The sequence below is a fragment of the Ochotona curzoniae genome, unplaced genomic scaffold, assembly GCF_017591425.1.
Source record: "Ochotona curzoniae isolate NIBS_2020 unplaced genomic scaffold, NIBS_Ocur_1.0 contig_66, whole genome shotgun sequence".
Lineage (NCBI taxonomy): Eukaryota > Metazoa > Chordata > Mammalia > Lagomorpha > Ochotonidae > Ochotona > Ochotona curzoniae.
In genome coordinates this window covers 24,795,275-24,818,142 of record NW_024466512.1, presented here as the reverse complement: position 1 = coordinate 24,818,142, position 22,868 = coordinate 24,795,275, and the positions used below count along the sequence as shown (strand labels likewise).

The 22,868-nt window shown below is 48.9% G+C and overlaps 2 protein-coding genes across 9 annotated transcripts; one reads left to right on the top strand and one right to left on the bottom strand.

Moving 5' to 3' along the window:
- Positions 1-1,909: 1,909 nt before the first annotated feature.
- PGAM1 (phosphoglycerate mutase 1) lies at positions 1,910-9,335 on the top strand. The gene is made up of 4 exons (XM_040992370.1): positions 1,910-2,177; positions 5,833-6,107; positions 7,254-7,434; positions 8,241-9,335. The coding sequence occupies exons 1-4, from the start codon at positions 2,039-2,041 to the stop codon at positions 8,408-8,410; spliced, it is 765 nt and encodes a 254-aa protein (XP_040848304.1). The 5' UTR covers positions 1,910-2,038; the 3' UTR covers positions 8,411-9,335.
- Positions 6,889-22,809, bottom strand: EXOSC1 (exosome component 1). 8 transcript variants are annotated; one of them, XR_005885065.1, is made up of 9 exons: positions 22,755-22,809; positions 22,541-22,656; positions 21,461-21,535; positions 20,254-20,342; positions 18,853-18,886; positions 18,064-18,114; positions 17,855-17,939; positions 17,193-17,436; positions 6,889-6,912 (listed from the first exon to the last, which is right to left on the bottom strand). XR_005885065.1 is itself a non-coding variant. In XM_040992371.1 (8 exons), the coding sequence occupies exons 1-8, from the start codon at positions 22,783-22,785 to the stop codon at positions 17,330-17,332; spliced, it is 588 nt and encodes a 195-aa protein (XP_040848305.1). In that variant the 5' UTR covers positions 22,786-22,809; the 3' UTR covers positions 17,033-17,329. The 8 variants fall into 8 exon arrangements, 6 of the variants coding, with proteins under 6 accessions (XP_040848305.1, XP_040848306.1, XP_040848307.1 ...); XR_005885064.1 differs by lacking the exon at positions 6,889-6,912 and adding an exon at positions 16,812-16,902; XM_040992371.1 differs by lacking the exon at positions 6,889-6,912 and having other exon boundaries at positions 17,033-17,436.
- Positions 22,810-22,868: the final 59 nt, after the last annotated feature.

The following is a 22,868-nucleotide window of genomic DNA, read 5'->3' as shown; positions in this document are numbered from 1 at the left end:
ACCTCACTTTTTCCCTGTAAGTGGGGAAGTAACAGTTCCTTCTCACCAAGTCACTGTGAAGACAAAAGCAAACATCTGCAGAGCATGTTCAGCATAGTGTTGTAGGGATTTTGACCCCGAATGTGGCAGCAACCTCAATTCTTGTCTCGCAGGAAAGAATTTTCATGTGGACACAGTTTAGTTTTAAAGCAAGATTTATTAGAAAAGTTGAGAAAGGAGACTCCCGTCCTAGTGACAGGAGGGGGCTCTGAGATAGAAAGGACCCTTACCCTCTGCCATAGTGGCAAGAGGAAAAGCAAGAGAGAAAAACCCTAGTCCCCTGTCATAGTGGAAGGAGAAAAGTGGAAAAAAAGAGACCAGTATCAATGGTGGGGAAAGCATCTTTTAAAGGTTTACCTCAAAGATGTTTCTCCATAAACCAAGAAAATTCCTGGTTTCCATGGTACCTGGCCCTGGGACAAAAGGCCCACAAAGGCGTCACTAGCCAGGAGGCAGAATCAGGCTGATACTTTAGGTGGCGAATTGATATGTTAATGTCGCCCTTGGCCCTTGGGAAGTGTGTTTCTGATATGTTAAAATATGCACTTGCCTCGGCAGAGACGTGCTCTGGTGAATTCAAGACATGGTGGGGAAAATACCCCTTTATATTTGAGAAAAAATGCTGACTTGGGGACCCAGAATGCCTTAACTGCCTACTACCCAGTCTAACTCCTCATACAATAGCCTGGCACCTGGCAGGGACCCTACCAGAGCTCATCAAGCCTTTTCTAGGTGGCCAGCATTGTGGCACAGCAGGTTAACCCACTGCTTCCAACATCATCAGCCTGTACAGGTGCTGGTTCTCGTCCCAGCTACTCTACTTCCCATCTAGCTCCCTGAAAATGTCCTGGGAAAGCAACAGAAAATGGTCTAGGTCCTTGGGCCCCTGTACTTGCAGGGGAGACCCGCATAAAGTGCCTGGCTTAGTCCTGGCTCTTGGAGCAATATGGGGGAGTGCATCAGAGGAAGAAAACCCTTTCCCTATTAACTCTTCAACTCTTTAAAACTCAATAAATCTTAAAAGGGTCTTGAGGATCAGCCATTCACACACAGGTCGGATCTGCTTTCCATTTGTGGGGAAGGTCAGGACTTGAACTTGACTGCAGCTCATGGCCAGGCTCACCTCTATGGCTGCTTACAGCAGTTAGACTGACAGAAGCCGAACCGCAGCTTGGCAGAACGTGTGCAGCTTAGCAGGTATCTTATACAATTAGCCCCTTTCTGGAATGTCCAAGGGACCTACTGTGCACTCTGTGATTGTGGGAGCCAGGGAGCAGTGATCTGAGGTGTGAGGGGGCAGTGGACAGCCTGGGATTACACGGCCCTGCGGTGTGGATGACCAGCAGGGCCAGAGTCGATTCCTAAATTAAAAAGGAATAAAAAATACGAATGTCCCGTTGATACAGCCGGCAACAGCAGCCACTTACTGTCTCCAGAACGCTCCCAAGAATGCTGTTACCCGGTAGATATTTTTTTCTCTTCACGCGTGGCTGCCACAGTTGGGCAACAGAAGGCGCAAAGCGCAAGAGACAATTAGGTCGGTTTTAATGCTGGGCAGGAGAGCAAAGCAACTATAACGGAAGTGTCAAGAGTGAGCCACAAGGTGTGCACAAGGTGTGCACGACCCAGAGGGTCACTTCTCAGCACCAGCCGCCCCGAGCCGCCCGCAGCCGCGCCCCGCTCCCGGCCCCCGCCTGGCCGCGTGCTTACGTGCGCTCCGTGACTGCCGCGCCGGACGCGGGGCCTGCGGCGCGGGACGCATGCGCGCTGGCAGCCTCGCGAGCGCTCCCTCCCCCCGCGGCCTCCGCGGAGGGGTGGGGCGCATGCGCACCGCGGCAGGGCGGAGGGGCGTCACCGGCAAGTGGAAAGATTTAGACCAGAAAAGTGCGCGGGAGCCGGGCGGCGACGTGCCATCGCGCAGGCGCGGCCGGGGGGCGGGCTACTACTTAGGAATCTCGGCGAACCCCTCTCTGCACTGCATTTTCTTCCATTCGCCGCCATGGCCGCCTACAAGCTGGTCCTGATCCGGCACGGCGAGAGCGCCTGGAACCTGGAGAACCGCTTCAGCGGCTGGTACGACGCCGACCTGAGCCCCGCGGGCCACGAGGAGGCGAAGCGCGGCGGGCAGGCCCTGCGAGGTACGGGGTTGCCGGGCTGGGGGCGGCCGGCTGCTCGAGGCCCGGGTCGACGGGGGCGACCCCCGGAGCAGCGTAGCTCTTGCAATTCCGCGTGCAGTTGGGGAATGAGGCGTACGTAGGATGCGGTTTCTGCAGGCTCAAGGTCATCCCGCGGGACGCCAGGGGCCACGCCGCGTCCCTTGGCGTTCTCCCGACGTCGTCTGGCTAAGTCCGCCTCTACCAGCTCCGGCGTTTACTAACTGGAGGGGCTGCGGTGCCCTGGATGGCGCCACCTGTGGCGGCAAGGCCATTTTAGGGTTCTCCCAGGTCATGGATGGGGCTGGGTGTTAGCCAAGCCTGCGAGCCGGCTGCAGACCCTCGTTCTGGGTTCTGGCATGTGTCTAGCGGGCGTCAAGACTGCTAAAAACCCACGTGCTTGTGCAGGGTCTCCCTGATCATCCACATCCGCCAAATGGTCATCTAGTCGCAGCCATGTCGTGAAAGAAAAAATGAATGAATGAGTGATTTGACTCGATCCCCTCGACAGCCCCACAAAATACAGATTTGCTCCTCCTTTCCACCCGGCCCTCTTGGCTGAAGTGAGGATGGGAAAGATGGTGTGTCCAAGGTCGTTTCTCCTAGTACAGTGTATGCCCCAGCTCTGGGTGCAGGGGCAGGTAGGTGTGAGGAGCTGGTGGGCCGCTGGCCAAGGCCAGGGCAAAGGTAACCATGGAGGAGAGATAAGGCCGGCTCAGGCCTGACCCTGCCCTCTGGGGTTTGGAATGCAGATGTGGAAACTGTCTGCTGGCAGCTACTCAGAGACCCCTTGCGACCACAGAGCTTTTCCCGCCGGGGCCCAGCAGCAGCTCATGGGGGCTAATGGAGGCAGTGCGGCCTCGGGTGGCCTCTAGTGTTCTGCCTTCACCATACAGCCAGCTTGCTCCAAGCAGAATTTTGCAACGACGAGGCCAAGGGATCCCGCCTGGGGGAGGAATGGGTGCTTTGCAAAGGCCGTGGGACCTCTTGCCCCCAGGAGAGGTCCCTGGAAGAGGAGGCCATTTTCTTCAGTGCTCACGTGGGCCTGGTGGTTTGCTTAAGAGCGGCTGCAGACAGAGCACATGGCCTCTTCACCAAGACGGATCAAGTGGCTAAACTTGTAGTTTGGAAAAGTAACAGGCTCCATTCCAGGTTTACAGGCAGAAATATCGGTAGCATTAACATCTATTATAAAAGATTCATTGTTTTTTATTGAAAAGGCGTATTTATAGAGATAGGATAAAAATGTTCTATCTGCTGCTTCAGTCCCCAAGCTTGAAGCCAGGAGCTTCTTCGGAGTCTCCCACACGGGGGCAGGGTCCCAAGGCTTTGGGCCATCCTTGACTGTTCTCCCAGGCCACAAGCAGGGAGTATGGAAAGTGGAATAGCCATAACACCATCTGTTGCCCAAATGGGATTCCAGTGCTTGCAGGCTGAGGATTAGCTGTGTGAGCCATTGTGCTGGTCCCAACATTTTTTTTTTTTTACAACATTACGTTTTAAAAATAAGATTTCGTGTGTAATATCCGCTAATTTTATAGGCACCACATATCATGTTAGAGAACGAAAGACAGGGAAAAATCCCAACAACCACTTTGAATAGATACATATGAAAGATCCAAAATAGAAGTGTTAGGTTCATCAGCGATGAATAACTGCCTTCCTCCTGAGACTTGCTGCTGGGGTAAGGATGGCATTTACACCTTCATCCTCCTGGCTATCTCTTTGTATCAAGGGAGGAAGCCTTTATCCCGCTGTGCTTCAGCGTTCTCTGTTGAGTGCCCATGGAAACCTCTCCTCGCGGGACCAGTCCCATGTGAAGGCAGGAACCCTCACTGTGGGGAGAGAGAACAGGCTGTGGCTCAGCATGTGAGCACCCCTTTCCCTCCCAGTGACTCAGCCTTTCGCTGGGAGCCACTGCTTGTCCCTGCCTAGGGAGGTGCCCAGGCCCCCAAGACTAGGCTCAGCATGAGCCAGCTTTTCTGTGGGTGAGGCTGGTGACCCCAGGGGGAATCCTCCCTTGCTGCATGGTGCCCTTGCTGCCAGCCTTGCTCTCAGCACTTGACAGTGTTTTACCGTTGCTAACCTCAAGATGAAGCAATGTCTGTGGATGCTTGTGGTGAATTTTGCAGTGGGCCTGGTAGTCTGTCTCCTGGCTCACTACCAGAGGAAAAAGGGTCATCTCTCCGTTGCATCCATTGTGCAACAGGAACTGGCCCATCCTGGGCTAGTGGTCTGCAGTGACCACCACCCTGGGAGGAGAAATTCATAGTTAAAAACAACTGGGTTGGACCCAGTGGAATGGCTCAATAACTAAGTCCTCACCTTGAAAGCACCAAGACCCTGTAATGGGTGCCAGTTCGTCCTGCTGCCCTGATTCCCACCCAGTTTCCTGTTTGTGGCCTGGAAAGCAGTAGAGGATGGCCCAGTTCCTTGGGACCTATGCCTATGGGAGACGTGGATGAGTTTTCTGGCTCTTGGCTAGGGATCTGCTCAATTCCGGCCATGTGGCCATCTGGGGAGTAAACCAGTAGATGGAAGATCGTTGTCTCCTCTGTAAAATCTTTCCAGTACAAATCTTTGAAAAAAATGAAAAAAATAACCAAAAGAATTGGGGCACAGCATTGTGTTTTTCCCACTGGGGGCTTCTCTAGCACTCAAGTAGGTTTATACTCTTCTACGGATGAAGGTTGCTGGCGCTATGACTAAAGAGGAACCCTTAACAGTTCGTGATGGGATTTCTACCCTTCATAGGGAAAGCATTATTTTGTGCAACAAACTGGTTTTATCTGCATTCCTATAGTGTCCTGATAGAACATTCCACTCTTCTAGCAGGTATCTATCAGAAGGGTCAATGCTAGCTAAAATACAACACCAAGATGCCTAGGAATGGAAAATGAGAGTGGCTAGAGATGCTGGGTACAAGAGTACCCAGCACCCTGGCCCCACTTCCGATCCAGCTCCCTGCTGAAGTGTCTGGGAAGTCAGCAGAAGGCCCAAGTGCCTGGGCTCCTGCAGTGACATGGGAGTTTGGATGGAGTTTCAGGCTCCTGGCTTTTGCCTGCCCTGTTCTGGCTGTGGAGCCATGGATAGTAAGTCAATGTTAGATGAGCAGTTCCCCCTTCCCTGTCTCCCTCTTCTTTAGTACTCAAATCAACTAATATTTTCTGAATCTTTCAAAATGTTGGGTTCTAGAATGACTTTATTTAATCGCTTTCTTACATCTAGCAAGTTGGGTTTTAAGGATTCATTCCTGACAGTGGCCTCTCCGTAAGATCCACTACCGTGAATTAGGAAGGGATCTGAGAATTTTAGCATTCCTTTTCTTTATAAAAATTGATATACAAGTAATCTTTTCTTAAAAGAGATTTATGTGAAAGGGTTATAGAGCTCTTCCAAATAGCCACAATGGCCAAAACTGGTCCAGGTTGAAGCCAGGAATCTGGAATTTTATCCAGGACTCCTGCTTGTGGAATCTGGGATGAATAAATGTATATTTTTTAAAAAATGCATAAAATATCCTGCTAGATAGCTTTGACTTGGATTACCTATATAGGAGCTTTATATGCAAGAAAATTCTAGCATATACAGAGTAAACCTGATGAGCTTATGCTTTTGTACTTGTGATTTTCATTTCCAGATGCTGGCTATGAATTTGACATCTGCTTCACGTCGGTGCAGAAAAGAGCCATTCGGACCCTCTGGACAGTGCTGGATGCCATTGACCAGATGTGGCTGCCCGTTGTGAGGACTTGGCGCCTCAATGAGCGGCACTATGGCGGTCTGACTGGCCTCAACAAAGCAGAAACAGCTGCCAAGCATGGTGAGGCCCAGGTTAAGATCTGGAGGCGCTCCTATGATGTCCCCCCACCACCCATGGAGCCTGACCACCCCTTCTACAGCAACATCAGTAAGGTATGGACTGTGGAGCTTTGCCATGGTGCTAGCCTCTGGACCTCTAGATCAAACTTCTGAAAGGGAAATTTACAGAGAGAAAGAGCCTCCATCCACTGACTTACTTCCCACATGGCTGTAGCAGCCAGAGCTGAGTTGATCTGAAGCCAGGAGCTTATTCCAGGCCTTACAGTTAGGTGTCAGGATCCCAAAAACTTGGTTCATCCCCTGCTGCTTTTCTAGGGCATAATCGGAGAGCTGAGTCTGAAGTGGAGCAGCTGGGACATGCTATGGAGCCCATATGGGATACTGGTGCCACAGGGTAGAGGATTAGCTTGTTGAATGAAACCATTGCACCAGCGCCATGTATACTTATCTTCAAATGATTTGCTTGCTTACTTGAAAGGCAGAATTACAGAGAAGGAAAAACAGATCATCTGTTGGTTCACTCTGCAAATGGCTGCAGTTGGGCGGATCTGAAGCCACGACACAGGAGCTTCTTCCAGGTCTCCATGTGAATGTGGGGTGCCAAATCAGAAGTATGGTTATATTTTGTAAAACATATCGGAAGCCTTCCTGAGCCAAAGGCAAGTTAAGGTGAATTGGGAGGCACCTTGTGGCCTTTTTTAAAAAAATATTTATTATTGGAAAGGCAGATGTACAGAGATGAGGAGAGACAGGAAGATCTTCCATCTGATGATTCACTCCCCAAGTGGCCAGATCTGAAGTCAGGAGCCAGGAACTTCTTTCCAGGTCTCACACCCAGGTGCAGAGTCCCAAGGCTTTAGGCTGTCCTTGACTGCTTTCCCAGGCCACAAGCAGGGAGCTGGATGGGAAGTGGAGCTGCCGGGATTAGAACCGGCACCCAAATGGGATCCTGGCGTGTTCAAGTTAGGACCTTAACCATTACGCTATCGCGCCAGGCCCTTTGTTGCCTTTCCCTCCCTTTTCTACATTTTTTTTTGTTTTGAATTGTGAATTTTCTCTAGTGCTGAACGGAAAGAGGTGGCAGGATAATAACGATCTCCTTTCCCTAGTTTTCAGCTGCATTCCAGACCTTCATCCATCCTAAGGGAGCTGAGAACTGTAGAACTGATGTATTGTGCAAGCCATTTAACAGAAGCAACTGAGAGTGGTTAGTAAACCTGGGTTGTTTTTGTGGTTTAGGATCGCAGATATGCAGACCTCACTGAAGATCAGCTGCCTTCCTGTGAGAGCCTGAAGGACACCATTGCCAGAGCCCTGCCCTTTTGGAATGAAGAGATTGTGCCCCAGATCAAGGAGGGCAAACGGGTTCTGATCGCAGCCCACGGCAACAGCCTTCGGGGCATTGTCAAGCATTTGGAGGGTATGTCCACACTGCTGCTCCGGAAAGAGCCAGACAGATTGGGAGGCAGTGGTAGCCTTGCCTTAGAGATGCTCCAGGACCCTCTAGAACTGACCTAGAAAGGGTATCTGTCCCCAGGGGATTCCACATCTGGTGAATAAAAGTTGAGGCACCCATTCCACTCCAGAGGAGGACTGTCAAGTGAAGGTGCAGGTGAGCCTTCTTAGTCCTCTCTTGACTGAGGCTACACTAAGGTATCTTCAGTGCCCTGGGGTGCCCAGTTTGGGCAGTGTGTCAGTTACCCAGGCTATTGGGGTAGAGTACAGGCCTCTGCTGTGTGCCAGCCTTCTCTTGAAGGGGATCTGTGCTGAGCACCAGTTTGTTTTTTCTTGGTGACCTGTCACTTTCTCTCCTAAGTTGCAGAAGTTGGGAACCTTCAGCTTGTGCCTATGTAAGGCCCTTGACATTTAGTTTGCTTTATCAAGGCAACCAACCACAGATAGGATTAAAAAAATTCAGCAGTCTGCAGTAGGCTAATTTAATTTTAAGTAAATAATTCTGTATGCCTGCAAATGACATAAATATCCAAAGGACCCCTAGAGGAATAGATTCCTCTCCCCTTGGTTTAGTGGCTGAGAAAAAATAATTAGGGACCATTTCCTGAGTGGTGGATCTATTAATATATTACAGCTTAGAATTTGTCACAAAGCCCATAAGAAATATTGTTCTAATTCCTACCAAAGTCTTTTGTCACCTTTGGGGTAAAAGCAACCTAGAGGGGATGTGGATTGCACTTTCCCTGGTTGATCGTGGTGGGTTGTTTTCAGGTCTCTCTGAAGAGGCTATCATGGAGCTGAACCTGCCCACCGGTATCCCCATTGTCTATGAACTGGACAAGAACCTGAAGCCCATCAAGCCCATGCAGTTACTGGGGGATGAGGAGACCGTGCGTAAAGCTATGGAGGCTGTGGCTGCCCAGGGCAAGGCCAAGAAGTGAAGGCAAGCAGGCAGAACATCTCCCTGGGACCTCCCTGCCTGCCTGCCCCCCCATTCCTCTGCACCCGTCCCCTACACGATACACTGACCACATCTGTAGGCACCTTAGGTTGTAGCTGCAGGTGGGGACTGGTGGCCCTGCTTTCCTCTTAGTCATTCTGTCTCCTGCACCACTCCCTTCACAGTATCTAGTCAGGACAGCAACCATGGAGGCTCTTGTGCAAGCAGAGGGAGGGGCCCTCTATCCCTGCAGTTGAGAGATCTGAAGGCCCCTATGTGAGTGCTCTACTTCCTAAGGGCCTGTTGGAGAAGGAAAAGGGTGGAGCCACGCGAAGGGCTGGCCAAGGGGAGAGCAGGAGGGTCTGCTGTGTTCCCAGGAGCCGGCCCTGGGCCCTTCCACAGGCAGGTGGCTGCCTCAAGAGCATGGGGGCTTTAGTCATTCCAGTGGAAGGTGAAGAAACCTACCCTGGTGATCACAAAACAAACCCCACCGCTTCCTCCCTGACCTAAGAGGAGCTGGCTCCAGAAGGTTGGGGTCAAGCCAGAAATAAATTAATGTGATGCATTTACTTTTAACAACAAAAAAGTGAGTGTATATGTACATACATAAACCTGGTACTAAAACAAAAGCCCCTTGGGGTTCCCAGTGGTGTTTCAAATAGCCTCCCATGTGGTCACCAGAAAACAAGCCATTCCTTGCATCAATATGGGATGAACCTGGCCTCCGAGGGGTAGGAGTGCCTCCTGTGTGTCTTGGGATTCCCCCCTGCCTTGTCTTGTGGCAGTGTCCAAGTGTGTCTTGCTGTCTGGTTCTGAATCATGTTTTCCTAGCTGCTTGGCCCTCCCTCGTGGGCCCAGTATTCATTTTGAGCATAACTGTACTAAATCTTTTCGAGAACAGAGTAATAAAGGAGTGATGTGCAATATTTTCCTGTTGTGTAATACTTGTCTTAGTAAATCTTAACACACACCTTGGAATGTCCCATTAGGTTCTTATGTCAGAGGTTGTCAAAACCTTTCCTGGCCTAGACCCCAGGTCTCTAGGTTTCTTGCTTAAGCCTGGGAAGCCAAACTGGTGACCAGGCCCATCCAGTTGCTGCCCTGTAGTGGCTGCTCATGCGTCCTGAAGATACAAAATTCCATTCTGCTTCCTGCATAGTGAGGAAAGGCTTTTTTTTTTTTTTAATAGGAAAGGCTTCTTGAATACTCTGCCCACCAATTCCAGCCTTTTCTGTAACTTAGAAACCTAATTCACTCTTATGTTTTAGATTCTCAAAGTTTTTGACTTATTTTTATCATAAAATCATTAGAGAGTGTAGGAGAGATCTTCCATCCGATGATTCGCTCCCCAAGGGACTACAATGGCCAGTGCTGTGCTGATCCAAAGCCTGGAGATTCCTCCAAGTCTTTCACACAGGTGCAGGTTTCCAGAGCTTTAGGCTGTTCCCGACTGCTTTCCCAGTCCAGAAAGCAGGGAGCTGGATAGGAAGTGGACTTGTGCAGGGATTGGAACTAACTCCCATATGGGATCCTGATGCTACTAGGCTCATCGCTGGAGCCCATAGGTTCCAAAAGCTTTAATCTAGCAAGTCAACTAACCAGCACTCTCAGAAGTCCTACATGTCAGTGTGGCTCCTTGCAGAAGGGAGAGGGAGGGAAGGGCTCAGATTTGCTTTCTCATTCCCTAAAGCTTTGGGCCAGATTCGCGGGAGAAAGGAAATGCCCTCAGGTGTTTCCCTTCCAGCAGGGCGAGAAACGGCCTCCACCCACTAAGCTCTGTTGCAGCCATCAGGTGACTTATGTATACCACCTCCAACCTGGGAATGTAACAGGCCCAAAGCCATGTGCTCAGTATTGGAGCTTAGATGAAGGGCATTCATTTAAAGCTCTTATCCTAACATGGAAAGACTCACTAAAGTGGTTTCAAGCTTTCGTGTGTGTGTGCTTTAATTGGACAGGCATATTTACAGAGGATTCAAATAGTTGCAGCTGAGCTGATCCCAAGCCTGGAACTCTTGTCAGGGTCTCCTGTGTGGTGCAGCCATCTTCTGCCTTCCCAGGACAAAAGCTTAGAGCTAAATTTAGTAGTTGGGCCTGAAACTAGCACCCATATGGGATGCTACCAACTGTGAGGATTATCCTGTGCTCCCCCATTTTTTTGAGAACTTTTTTTGGGGAGGAGGGCTGGTTTACTTTCTAAATGCCTGCTACTTCCAGGGTTGGATCTGGTGAAAGCTAGCAGCAAGGAAAATAAATGATGTCCCGTATGGATGTTAGGGACCTTACTACTTCAGCCATCTCTTGCCTTTTAGTGTGTGCATTATTAGGAAACTTGTATCAGTCAGGATCTCACGTAAGTCCAAGAGCCTGCCGGATGTTATTCAACCACCATGTTCTGAAGCCTAGTTAGAAGTGTGATGACTGGGAGAGGGCCTGCCTGCCCCCACAAGCAGAAAGCAGAGGCAAACAGGTGACAGGTGTTTGTGAAAGACCCCTCCCTTCTTTTTGTGGTGCCTGCCATTTTTGCAGGAAGCCTTGAAGGACTCCATTTGGGAAAGGGCTCAGGATTTGCTTTTTGCTGCCTTCTGCTGCTATCTAAACATGTACTGTTCAATTTTGCTGGCTAGCCTGAAGGATTGAGCTTCTATCAAAGTTACAACCAGTCCACCGCTAGGGACTGAGGGATTAGGACATCTCTCATTGCCCCTATAGTCAGAAGGGTTCCACCCATTCATAGGACTCCAAAGTAGCTTCAGAAGAAACTGTCCTGCCTGTAGTCCATGGGGCACATACATGTGCAACAAAGTGCTTCCTGTAGCACAGCAAAGCAGCCACATGAAAAGGAAATCTGCTTCAGCTCAGTGCTTGTGAGATGATGTAGCTGATGTCATGAATCATGAAGTGGAAACCTGCGACTAGAACAGGGCCAGTAGAGAAGGGCTGCTGCTTGTTTATCCAGTCCTGGAGGCGCCAGATTCCACACTGATCTCTGGAAACGGACTGTGTGGTGATGCCAGTGGATGCTGTAGCACAGCTGTGGAGATGGCTAACCACAATGGCTCAACAGTGGGAAGCAAGTACTCACGAAGCTTACTTGGGAGGATCAGCCAATTGACTCACTGCACCGGCCCATGATTTTTGTTTGTTTTCAAGATTTATGTTTGTTGTAAAGGCACGTTTACAGAGAGGAGAGATCTGTTTGCTAGTTTACTTCTTGAGTGGTCACAAATGTTGAAACTGATACAAAGCCAGGAGCCATCAGCTTCTTCCGGGTGTCCCACATGGGTGCAAGGCTTTGGGATAGTATCAGCTGCTCGCCTAGGCCATAAGCAGGTAGCTGGATGGAAAGTGGGAGGAACCATGACATGAACAAGTGTCCATATGTGGGATCCTGGCGCTTGGAGGGGGAGGATTAGCTTGTTGAGTCATTGTGTTGTACCCTGCCACATCCATTTTAAGCCCCAGCTGCTAACTCATCGTTCAATTCTCAGGTTCAACATGTGATTCTAGTCTCCATCTGCGTGACGAAAAGTGGATCAGCTCTTACTGTTGGTCTCTGCCCAGCTCTCCCTGATGCTCAGCAGTCTTTTAGTTGATGTTCAATCTCTTTCCCCTTCTCAAATTTTGTTTGAGCAAAAAATTTTTAAAAACATTTTTTAATGGAAAAGTCACATTCAGAGAGAGGAGAGACACAGAGAAAAATCTTCTGTCTGCTGGTTCATTCCCCAAGTGTCCACAATGGACAGAGCTGAGCTGATCCAAAGCTAGGAGCTTCCTCCAGGTTTCCCATAAAGGTGTAGGGTCCCAAGGCCTTGTGCCATCCTCTGCTGCTTTCCCAGGCACAAGCAGGACAAGAAGCGGAGCAGCTGGGCCATGAATTAGTGCACCTGCAGAGTGAGGATTTGGCTACTGAGCCATCGAGCCCAGTCTTGAGCAATTTAAGTTTTTATTCCCTCCCTCCCTTTATTTGAAAATTGGTGGGGGAGAGAAAAAGGAGCGATATCAAGAAAGCAATTCAGAAACAGAGCAAGACCCAATCTGTGATTCACTCTCCAAATGCCTATTACAGCCAGGACTGGGCTGCGTCCAGGAACTCGATCCACAGGTCTCCCATGTGGGTGCAGGGGCCCAGGTATGTGAGTGATCATCAGTGTGCCCTCTCAGGGTGCACATTAGCAGGAAGCTGGAGTCAAGAGCTGGAGCCAGGCACCAAAGGAATGTGGTAGGACATGGGCATCCTCACTGCTCAGCTGAAAGCTCACCTGCTGTTTCTGTCTAATCCTTCAGCCTTGCCTGCTTGGTCCATGGTAACCTCCCGAGACTGGAGTCTTTCCTGAGGATGTGCTCATTGCTCAGTGTCACTCCACTGTCATTAGACATAGCTTTGCTCTTTACTGAGGTCGAATAATGACACCACAACTCACACTGCTCTATCTTAAGATGGATGGCCCCCTAAATCAAGAGTACAGGACTCACAGGCTTGTCAGTGATCTGACTGCCATGGCCTGCCCCTCAAAGATGAGTTGGGATTAGGATTCTCTTCACAAGAACATAAAACAGGAAAAATCAAAGTTTGTGGTCCTTTTGATACAAGGATCTGACTGCAAAGGATCAAGTACCCTAGTACCCTGTTTCTGGCCATATGCAAACTTAAGCAAAAAGATGACACAAGGTTCCAAAGCCCAAGAGGAAGGTCTGTTCCTGTCCCCAGTCCTGGAACTAAGCTGCACCCATTCTCAATGCTGGGCTGACATCATTCCACACTTTTTTTTTTTTTTAAGATTTATTTTATTTTTATTGAAAAGGCAAATCTACAGAGAGGAGAAACAGAAAGGTCTTCCATCTGCTGGTTAACTCGCTAGGTGGCTGTAACGGCCAAAGCTGAGCCAATTAAAAGCCAGGAACCAGCAGCCTCTTCTGGGTCTCCCAAGACTTTGGGCTATCCTCTACTGCCTTCCCAGGCCACAAGCTGGGAGCTGCATGGGAAGTGAAGCAGCAGGTTAGAGCCAGCACCCATATAGGATCCTAGTGCACACAAGGTTAGGATTTAGCCAATTGAGCCATAGTCCCAGCCCCAGAAACCCTGCCTTATGGCAGAAACACAACAGAAGGCCAGCATCACTAGCCATCGTCACTTGTGACCAGTAAGTCACCATGAGACGGGATCTCTTTACCATAAAAGCAAGTCATGTCCCTGGGGGGCCTAAAAACCCAAAGACTTCTGGGTCCACCCACAGGAATAATACTCTGGGACCAGGACACCTGCCTCTCTCTTTTTTTAAGCTTTATAGGAAATTTCAAAGTGTATAACCTAGGGTTATAGTCTCCCACTCAAAGGCATGGGTAGAACAACCTCCTGTTCTTTGTTCCCTAGAATGAGCTTCTGATGAGCAATCTGTCTTCATACTAACGTTATTTGGGCACAGCTGGTCTGTCAGTTATGAGAACACCCAACCAGATTTTCATTGAGCATTTCCACAAGTCCGGTAGGGAGAGTGCCAGGACCGGTAAATCATGGATAAACGACACAGACTCATGCCCTAAAAGGAGCCGGGGCTGGGGAGAGAGGCACATGACTTCCACTACAGAACCAGGTGGTGACGGGCAGGACATCTAAGGTGTCTGGTGCACGTCAGGGAAGTCTAATACCCAGCTGTTCCAAATGCCGTGCTTACACAAAATCAGAGGTGGTCCCTGTGGCATCATCAATTGTGTTGCTATCTGCCCAGTCCTGCTGGTCTATTTCCAGTCGAGCTCCCTGCTAATGTGTCTGGGAAAGCAGTGGAAGAAGGCTGAAGTGCTAGGGTTCCTGCAAGCCAGGTGGGGCATCTGATGAAGCTCCTGGCTTTTTGCTTTAACCTGGCCCAGCCCTAGCTCTCATGGCCATCTGGGAAGTGAACCTGAAGATCTGTCTCGCCCCACAACCCCTCATAACTTTGCCTTTCAAATAAATCAATAATTCTATTTAAAAAGGATCCCACGAGCACATGAGATGCCCAAATGAAATTCCAGCTGGAAACTCTGCTAGGCTGGGAACTACTTGAGTTGGGCGCAATGTACTCATGGTGAATATCTAGCTTGCCCCACCTGTGGTTATCTTTAGCACTAATAGGGAAAATACACACAGAAACGAATGGCCTGACCCATTACATTACTGCTTGGGCTAGGCATGCCGCTCGGGTGTACCAGAGGTCCTCCTAATAATGTTCCATTATCTTGTTCTGCCTCACTTTTCTTTTGAAGTCACTCTCTAAAACACTAACAGTTGTTTATTTACTAGTTATTTGTCTTTCTCCACTAGATCGTAGGACTCGGTCATTTTCAGCACCTGAAGCAGTGGTAGCCTTAGTTGCTCACTATGTATTTACTGAATGAACAATGTACAACGAGCATTCAAGATAGTGAGCCTGTGTGAGTAGGAAAGACCTCTCGTGGCCCTGGTTCAAATGAACATCTGGCAAAAAGGAGGCACCATGATTCAGTTGAGAGAAGCTTGCTCGCCTAGGAATAGGACTTCAGTGTGAACATGGCTTTCCTCCTTGATGAATATGTGGCTTGGGGAAGTAAATTACTTTTCTAGGCTTGATTTATTACTCCCTTGTGAAACGGGGAGCAGGCAGCCACTTTCCAGGGATGTTGTGAAGTGCAGACAATATCAATACAACAGCCATCCCGATGTTCAGCTGGTAACATCCTTTTGGAAGGCACCAGGAAGAATTGAACTGAAACTCAGAGGGAATACTATAGTTTTGACTAGCACTGTTTCTAGGAATTGCCTTGCAAAAGAATCATAGGGGCCCGGTGCGGTGGCCTAATGGCTAAAGTCTTCACCTTGAACATGCCAGGATCCCATATGGGCACTGGTTCTAACCTCAGCGGGCCTGCTTCCCGTCCAGCTCCCTGCTTGTGGTCTAGGAAAGCAGTCGAGGATGTTCCAAAGCCTTGGAACCCTGCACTCAGAAGATCCTGGTTTCTATGTTTGGATTGGCTCAGCTATGGCTGTTGCGCCCGCTTAAGGAGTAGATGGAGGATCTTCCTCTCGCTTTCCTTCTCTCTGTAATCTGACTTTCCAATAAAAATTTAAAAATAAATCTATATAAAAAAGGCAATTGGATGATAATATAATATTACCACACATACTGGGCACTTTTGTACATTTTTTTCATCATAATCATAGCTTTCAGATGAGGAAAAAAAGATAAAAACGAGTTGCTCAAGTATCAGTGACAGCATTCTGGTTTTTATGGAAAACTGGGCCAAGTGTACAAGGGGTCACGATTTTAAAATTTACCTGAAAGGCAGAGTTACACAGAGAGGAGAGACAGATCTCTTACCCGCTGAGTGACTCTTCAAGCAACAGTTGGGACTGAGCCTAAAGGAAAACCAAGAGCCCAAGCACTTGGGCCACCTTCTCTGCTGCCTCACAGGCTGCTATGGTAGAGCTGAATAGAAGCAGAGCAACAAGGACTTACCAGTGCTCACGTGGACATCAATGGCACAGCAATGCTGAACTGCTATGCAACTCTGGCCCCAGTGTATTGTTCTTTCAAACTGCAGGTAGACCTGGCCCCGTGCAGTAGTTTAATGGCTAAAGTCTTCGCCCTGAATGCGCTGGTATCCCATATGGACACTAGTTCATATTTCAGCTATTCCACTTCCCATCCACCTTCCTGCTTAGGGACTGGGAAACCAGTTGAGGACAGCCCAAAGCCTTGGGAACCTGAATCCATATGGAAGACCCAGAAGAAGCTCCTGGGTTTGGATCGGCTCACCTCTGACTGCTGAAGCATCAAGGGAAATGAACTAGTGGATGGAAGATCTTTGTCTCTACTCTCTGTAAATCTTACTTTGCAATCAGAAAAACAAAAAAACCCACCAAAATACCTTCAGGTCGACCTGTCATTATAACAATGTAATTTTCAATTAAATTAACAACATAGCCTATGTTGTCCCAGGCTAGCTACTAGAGGAAGTGAAGATACACCCAGGTAAGCTGGCCCCAAGCTTGCCCTCAGCCCCTGAGGGTCAGCAGAAGCTGAAGCCCTGTGCTCCCTGACTAATATCTCCAGCAGCTACAACTCGGGCCTCTCCATCCTGTCCTCACGCAAACTTCAGGCTCCATGTGGCTGGGCGCATTGTTAGGGATTCTGCTCTAATTCCGTCTGACCTCATGCCACAGGCCTTTCCATGTCACAGTAGTGCTCTGACCTCATGCCACAGGCTTTTCCATGTTACACAATGCTCTGATGCTCTCCTCTACTCAGGATGTAACCCACATGTCCTGGAGCACCCACTCTGTCAGAAACCCCATTTCAAACACTGCAGAACTAGCCATGAGCTACCTGGGTCAACATATACATGCTATAATCTTCACTCCACCACAATGTGCCTAAGTAAGGTATACCTGAAGCCAGGAGCCAGTGCTTGGCACATTTAGCAGAAGCTCTTGGAACACAGCAAATGGCAACAGGTTGGTGGCTGGACAGGCTTTGCCTAGTTCAAATGAGCAGCCAACACATGTGGGTTAGTGGCTGCAAGCAGCAGACCTCTGGCTCTAAATGCCACAACACCATCTAGATCCCTTCCCAAGCTTAAGACAACAAACTTGCAATATTCTTTTTAGTAAAAATGTCTTCTTTATCCCTGCAAAAATATACACATTTATAACAGATAAACTGTTGGGAGGAATAGGTCATCTCCCACATGACCCAGTTTGTTTCCTGATGCCTCTAAGCAAAATGTCTTCACTCCAGAGTAGGAAATCCACTCACAGCAATGCTCACCAGAATGTTTCATTTGCAGACAGAGTCGCTGCAGATTTATCCAGAGGCAATTGCTGGGTGACCCAGGTGTTGAAGAAAGAATGGCGTCCAGAGGTTATGGTCATTTCTAGACTCCCAGCAACAGCTGAGCATTCCACTTAGGTCTGCAGGAATTCAGGCTGTACTCGAGCCACTTTCCGGAATTCTTTGGTGTGGGTCCTAGGGCACTGCATCTCACACCAGCTGATGGGCACCATCTGGACACCTGCAAGGGAGAAGCTGGGCCTGGAGCTGCATCCTAAGGGATCTGCCCCAAGCTCTTCTCTCTCAGCTCCTGTGAAGCTCATGGGTCCCCTAGCTCCCACTGAGCCTGCCCTCACACAGGAAATGGTGGTCCTTACAGAGGAGTCCCATCATTTAGGGTTAGGACACTCACATTTCAGCAGCAAGCAGAGCAATACATCACTTAATGAGGAGCATGCTCAATGCAGTAGTTGTGAGAAAAATCACAGGATGTACTTACAACAGATAGCTACAATGTCATTAGGTGACAGAATCTTGTAGTACCATCATCACAGAGGCACTGTTACCAACCATGAGTGCCTCCCAATTACAGACAAGCCTGGGAAAATAGTGGCTTAATACCAAACCATGCTGCCCCAGGAGAAATAAGAGCAGCTTACCTGACTCACTGTGCGCCACCACCACTCCAAGCTCATTTTCAGCAGTGGTCAGCAGGTAATTGGACTGTGCGTCACCCAGAGAGATCTAGTCATGTAACACTGGTGAAGGAAAATGAGGAACCCAATCGTCCCCCAGCAGTCACTTGTGCTGTTTCTCTCCTTTCATTTCTTTTTCACAGAGCCAGGAGTCTGCTGGGAATAAAGGATACCACTTTGGCCAACACAATGTCCCCAGGACGGAAGCTCTTGTAAATTTCAACCTGTGAGAAAAACATGTCATGTCAAATGAGGCTCTAGATCTGGGTGCCCAACATCCTTTAGCCCCCCTGGGAAAGCCCACCTTCTGTCTCACCCCATAGGAGTGAAGGCATCAGCACCTGTCATTCCACATCACACAAATGGCAGATTTTGAATTCAGTAATCCAATCAGGAGTCACATTAAGGAATTTACCTGCAGAAATGCTACAGGGTCTGGTGGTGTGGTGCAGCATATTTATCCACTGCCTGAAGTGGGTGATGCCAGCATCCCATATGGGTGCTGATTAGTCTTGGCTCCTCCACTTCCCATTCAGGTTCTATTACTGTGCCACAGAAAGCAGCAGATGATGGCCAGGGTCCTTGGACCCCTGCCACTCACGTGGCAGACTCTGACAGAAGTTGCTGGCTCTTGGCATTGGCTTGGGGACTCAATGATTGGATGTAAGATAGTTTCCTCTGTCTAACTGCCTTTCCAGTAAACAAATAATTATCTAAAAAACAAAAAAAGTCAGGCACTATAGTTGGTTCAGAAAGGATCCAGGATTAAATCTGGACAGCAATGGATAAAAACTTAGTTTTAAAGGCAAAGAACAACCCAGCCCCCTCAGGTCTGATGAACTAACTCCACAGTTCCTGGGCCTTAAACATAATCATTTAAAAGGATTACAACAATAATTTGAATAACTGAAGGATTGTGATTCCCTAAGTGTTGGGAAAGGAAAAATGAACAAACCAACAACCTTGTCCTTTTCAGTGGCTCGGATATCTTCCTTCCTATAAAAAAAAAAAGTCCATGGATTAATTATCTTTGAGATAGAAGAGTCCCACAGGTTCCTGGCAGATGAAGGGATCTAGGAGCAGACAGAAGTTTCAGCCGAGACCCAGCTGCCTCCCTGAGGAGCGGGCTGACATGCTCCCACATCTTCACTCCCAGGAGAAAACACTTCCCGTCAGAGACCACGCTGTGCAGCTGACCAGCATCTCTGAGCACAGGACACAGCACACGGGGCAGAAAACAGAAAGAGCTTGAACACAAGAGCTACAGAGCCCTTTTCAAATCCTGGGAACAGAAGGGCCTCAGAAATCAAACTGAGAAGGGAGTCTGGTGCAAAGGAAAAGCCACCCTTCGGGATTGTCCAAATCCCACACCGAAAGCCTGGGTTTGAGTTCCCACTCTGCTCCTCATTCTGGCAGTAAGTGATGCTCAACCACTAGGCTACCACGTTGGACCCGTCTTCATATATATATATATATATATTTTTTTTTTTTTTTTAAGAAAAATTTTACTTTTATTTGAAAGGCAGAGTTACAAAGATGACAGAGATCTTCTACCCTCTGGATTCACTCCCCAAATGGTTACAATGGCTAGAGCTGAGCTGATCTGGAGCCAGAAGCCTTTTCTAGGTTTTCCATGTGAATACAGGAGGCCCAAGGACCTGAGCCATCTTTTGCTGCTTGCCCAGGCCAAAAGCAGGGAGTTGGATCAGACAGACATGGAGTAGCCAGAACACAAACCAGTGCGTATTTGGGATGCTGGTGTGAAAAGTGGAAGCTTAGCCTGACACGGCACTAACCCTTCGGTGTGTCTCTTTCAAATAAATAAAGCAAATAAAATTTAAAACTTAAGTTATCCGGCCTGTAATAAAGACTTGTTTGTCCTTTCTAAAATAATCCTAAAGGAAAAAAGTGTACAAAAATACATTTCATACACAAATCCCTTCAATGTCTTATAACTTTTAGGATTAGTCTATATTAAATTCAAGGGAAAAAAAGTACTTCTCCAAATTCAAATTATCCAAAATTTCCAATCTTAAGTTCTACTCAACCCTCTCTACATCTTTTTAACATCTTCCTGTTGATCCAGCTCACATAATGCAGATACTACGGGGGAGATCAAAGCACAAAAGAATAGCAGGAGTAGGAACTTTAATTGTTCCTAAAAACTGCAACTGTTCTCTCTAACCTAATCTCACTGTGTTACAGGTATTCTAGGTGCTGAGGCAAATATGAAGAGAACACTTCCTTCTTAAAAAGGATTTATTTACTTGCAAGGCAGTTACAGAAATGTAGACAGATACAGAGAAACAGAGGGAGGTAGGGAGACAGACAGACGCAGAGGGAAAGGACAGGGTAATTCTTACCGGATTGTTCCTCGAAAGGAGTTCTTGAGAGGTGTGGAGCCCACGTAGAGAATTTGTACTTTGGCAAACCGCGAATTGATGCTGGAGACCTGTGGAACGCAGCGCGTTGGCAGCAGCAGTGCGGCAGCTGGCAACTCAAGGAGGCGGTCCCGAATGAACTGCACTAAGATTTTAGCCTGAGGTTCTAGTCATAAACAACTGAAGACAAGCTCACTGACCTTCTCCGCTCAAGAAGGAGCTGTGCACCTGACAGGGCTCCAAAGGGATCACGGATATACACAGTACAGATCTTTAAGAAGTATACAGTTTGAAGGGCCCGGCTCGTGTCCTGGCTGTCCCACTTTCCATATAGCTCCCTGTTTATGGCCCAGGAAAGCAGTCGAGGATGGGCCAAAGTCTTTGGACCCTGCACCCATGTGGGAGACCCAGAGGAAGCTCCTAGTGGACTCCTGGCTTTGGATTAGCTCAGCTCTGGCCACTGAGGGTACTTGGGGAGTGAATCAGTGGGCGGAAGATCTTCCTCTCTGTCTCTTCTCTGTATATCTGGCTTTCCAATAAAAATAAATAATTCGTGGGCCCGGCGTTATAGCATAGTGGTTAAAGTCCTTGCCTTGCATGCGCTGGGATCCCATATGGGTGCCAGTTCTAATCCCGGTGGCCCTGCTTCCCATCCAGCTTCCTGCTTGTGGTCTGGGAAAGCAGTCGAGGACAGTCCAAGGCCTTGGGACCCTGTACCCGCGTGGGAGACCCAGAAGAGCTCCTGGCTCCTGGTTTCAGATTGGCTCAGCTCCAGCCGTTGCAGCCGCTTGGGGAGTGAACTATTGGACGGAAGATCTTCTCTGTCTCTCCTCCTCTCTGTGTATCTGACTTTCCAATAAAGATGAATAAATCTTAAAAAATAATAATTCTTAAAAAAAGGCTGGTCTTTACTAGAGGGTAGGAGCCCAGCTACTTGAGCCTGCCAGAGTGTGCGTGAGCAGGACGCTCATCAGAAGCTGTAGTCAGGGATGGAACCCAAGTGTTCTGACATGGGCTGTAAGATCTCTAACAGTATCTTCTAGCTAGCTCACCTGCTTGCCCCAGTACTATAACATTTAATCACTCAGCCCTACATGGCTACCGGCTAGCATCATGGAAACTGCAATTCAAGAATGATCATGAGTATGCACTGATGGTATGCTTAGCATGGAGGTTGGGAACAACTTACCTTACATGTTACAATAGCTCCCACATCTGGAAGTAACTGGGATTCTGTCTCTCTCATCACAGACACCACAGGAAGCTACAAAGAGAATAAAACAGGAATATTTCGGTTAGGCCTTGTGTGCATGTATTTGTGGAAGCCGTTAATATCTGGACACATAGCTGGGGCACAAGGCAGACTATGTATTTACAGTCCAGAGCAGAGGGCCTGTTCAGGAACCAGCAAGCCCACTGCCGGAAGACACAGTCCAACTAGTCCACATTAGGGGAACCTTCTTGCGGGAGTCTCCTCAAGTTTCTCAGTACACCATGGTATTGTCTGTAATTGTGGATAACTCTGCACGCGTCCTCTAAAATCACATAGTTTCTTTTCTTATTTTATTGCACAGGCAATTTCTCAGTGTTTCCTAAGCCTGTGCACCAGTTCTCCTCTGTTTTAAGGCATGGGGGCATAGTTGCCTTTTGGAGTGAGCTGCTCTCACGTGGAAGCCCCTTGCTTTTGTGTTGTCTTTAAGCTGCATCTCCAAAGCCAGCTGACTCTATCCCGAGTCCCTCCTGGACCCATCTGTGGAACCAGCAAGGACAGCAGTGCCCCTGAGGTAAATGTCCACTGTCACTGTCGACACAGCGCTGTGGCTGCTCTCACGGGATGAAGAGTCTAGTTGGGCATGCCGAAACAAGTGCTGGGAAGGAAAGGAGCTTTGTTCTTTCAGACCGTTGTACAAAATACAACCCAACCACTAAAGCCCTTTCCTGGAAACAGCAAAGGCAGAGAAGGTTCTCCGTAAGAGGTTAAGAGTCACACAGAGCAAGGAGGACAGGTGTGTGGAGAGAGGGAAGCAGCTCCACGACTGCCCCGGTGTATGGAGCGACCGGGGGCGGTGTATGGAGGAGGATGGCCAGGTCTGGGCTATCAGGCAGCTCGCTGCTGGGTTGACCCCCGGTATGGGTGGCCCCTCCATGCGAGATGACCGCAGCCGGCCCAGCAGCCAGTCACCGCGGACAGTCACTGAGACAGGTCTGAAGGGCCAGGATCCAGGGCAGCCCCAGACAAAGCCCGCGGGGTGGGAAGCGCCCCGTTTACCGCGCCGTTCTCGCTCGTCTTCGTCAGACAGCCGGCAAGGGAGGAAAAGATGTAGCCGTGCCGCGTGTAGGTACCGCTACCCGGGGTTCCCTCTTCCAGGTTACACAGACGCTCGCCTGCGAAAACAGCGCCCCCTCAGTCACTGTCCTCACCGACTGCTGGCCGCCCAGCCCGCCCAGAGATCCCTGACCCCGTACGGGCCCCGCTCACTTACCCGGAATACAGTACCGAACGGGAGGCGCCATGGCCAACCCTGTGCCAAAGTACGGATGAAAACGAAGCCGACGTCTCATTGGCCGAATTCAGGAACAGTTCCGCAATAAACGTC

Bases quoted from the DNA above. Each gene is read 5' to 3' on its own strand.
- EXOSC1 (XM_040992371.1), bottom strand. From the start codon at position 22,785: ATGGCGCCTCCCGTTCGGTACTGTATTCCGG. The intron at 22,657-22,754 runs GTAAGTGAGCGG...CTGTTTTCGCAG, and splicing joins CGTTCGGTACTGTATTCCGG to GCGAGCGTCTGTGTAACCTG. The intron at 17,940-18,063 runs GTATCCTTTATT...TTACATGACTAG, and splicing joins ACATTGTGTTGGCCAAAGTG to ATCTCTCTGGGTGACGCACA.
- PGAM1 (XM_040992370.1), top strand. From the start codon at position 2,039: ATGGCCGCCTACAAGCTGGTCCTGATCCGGCACGGCGAGAGCGCCTGG. The intron at 2,178-5,832 runs GTACGGGGTTGC...TTTCATTTCCAG, and splicing joins CGGCGGGCAGGCCCTGCGAG to ATGCTGGCTATGAATTTGAC. The intron at 7,435-8,240 runs GTATGTCCACAC...GGTTGTTTTCAG, and splicing joins CATTGTCAAGCATTTGGAGG to GTCTCTCTGAAGAGGCTATC.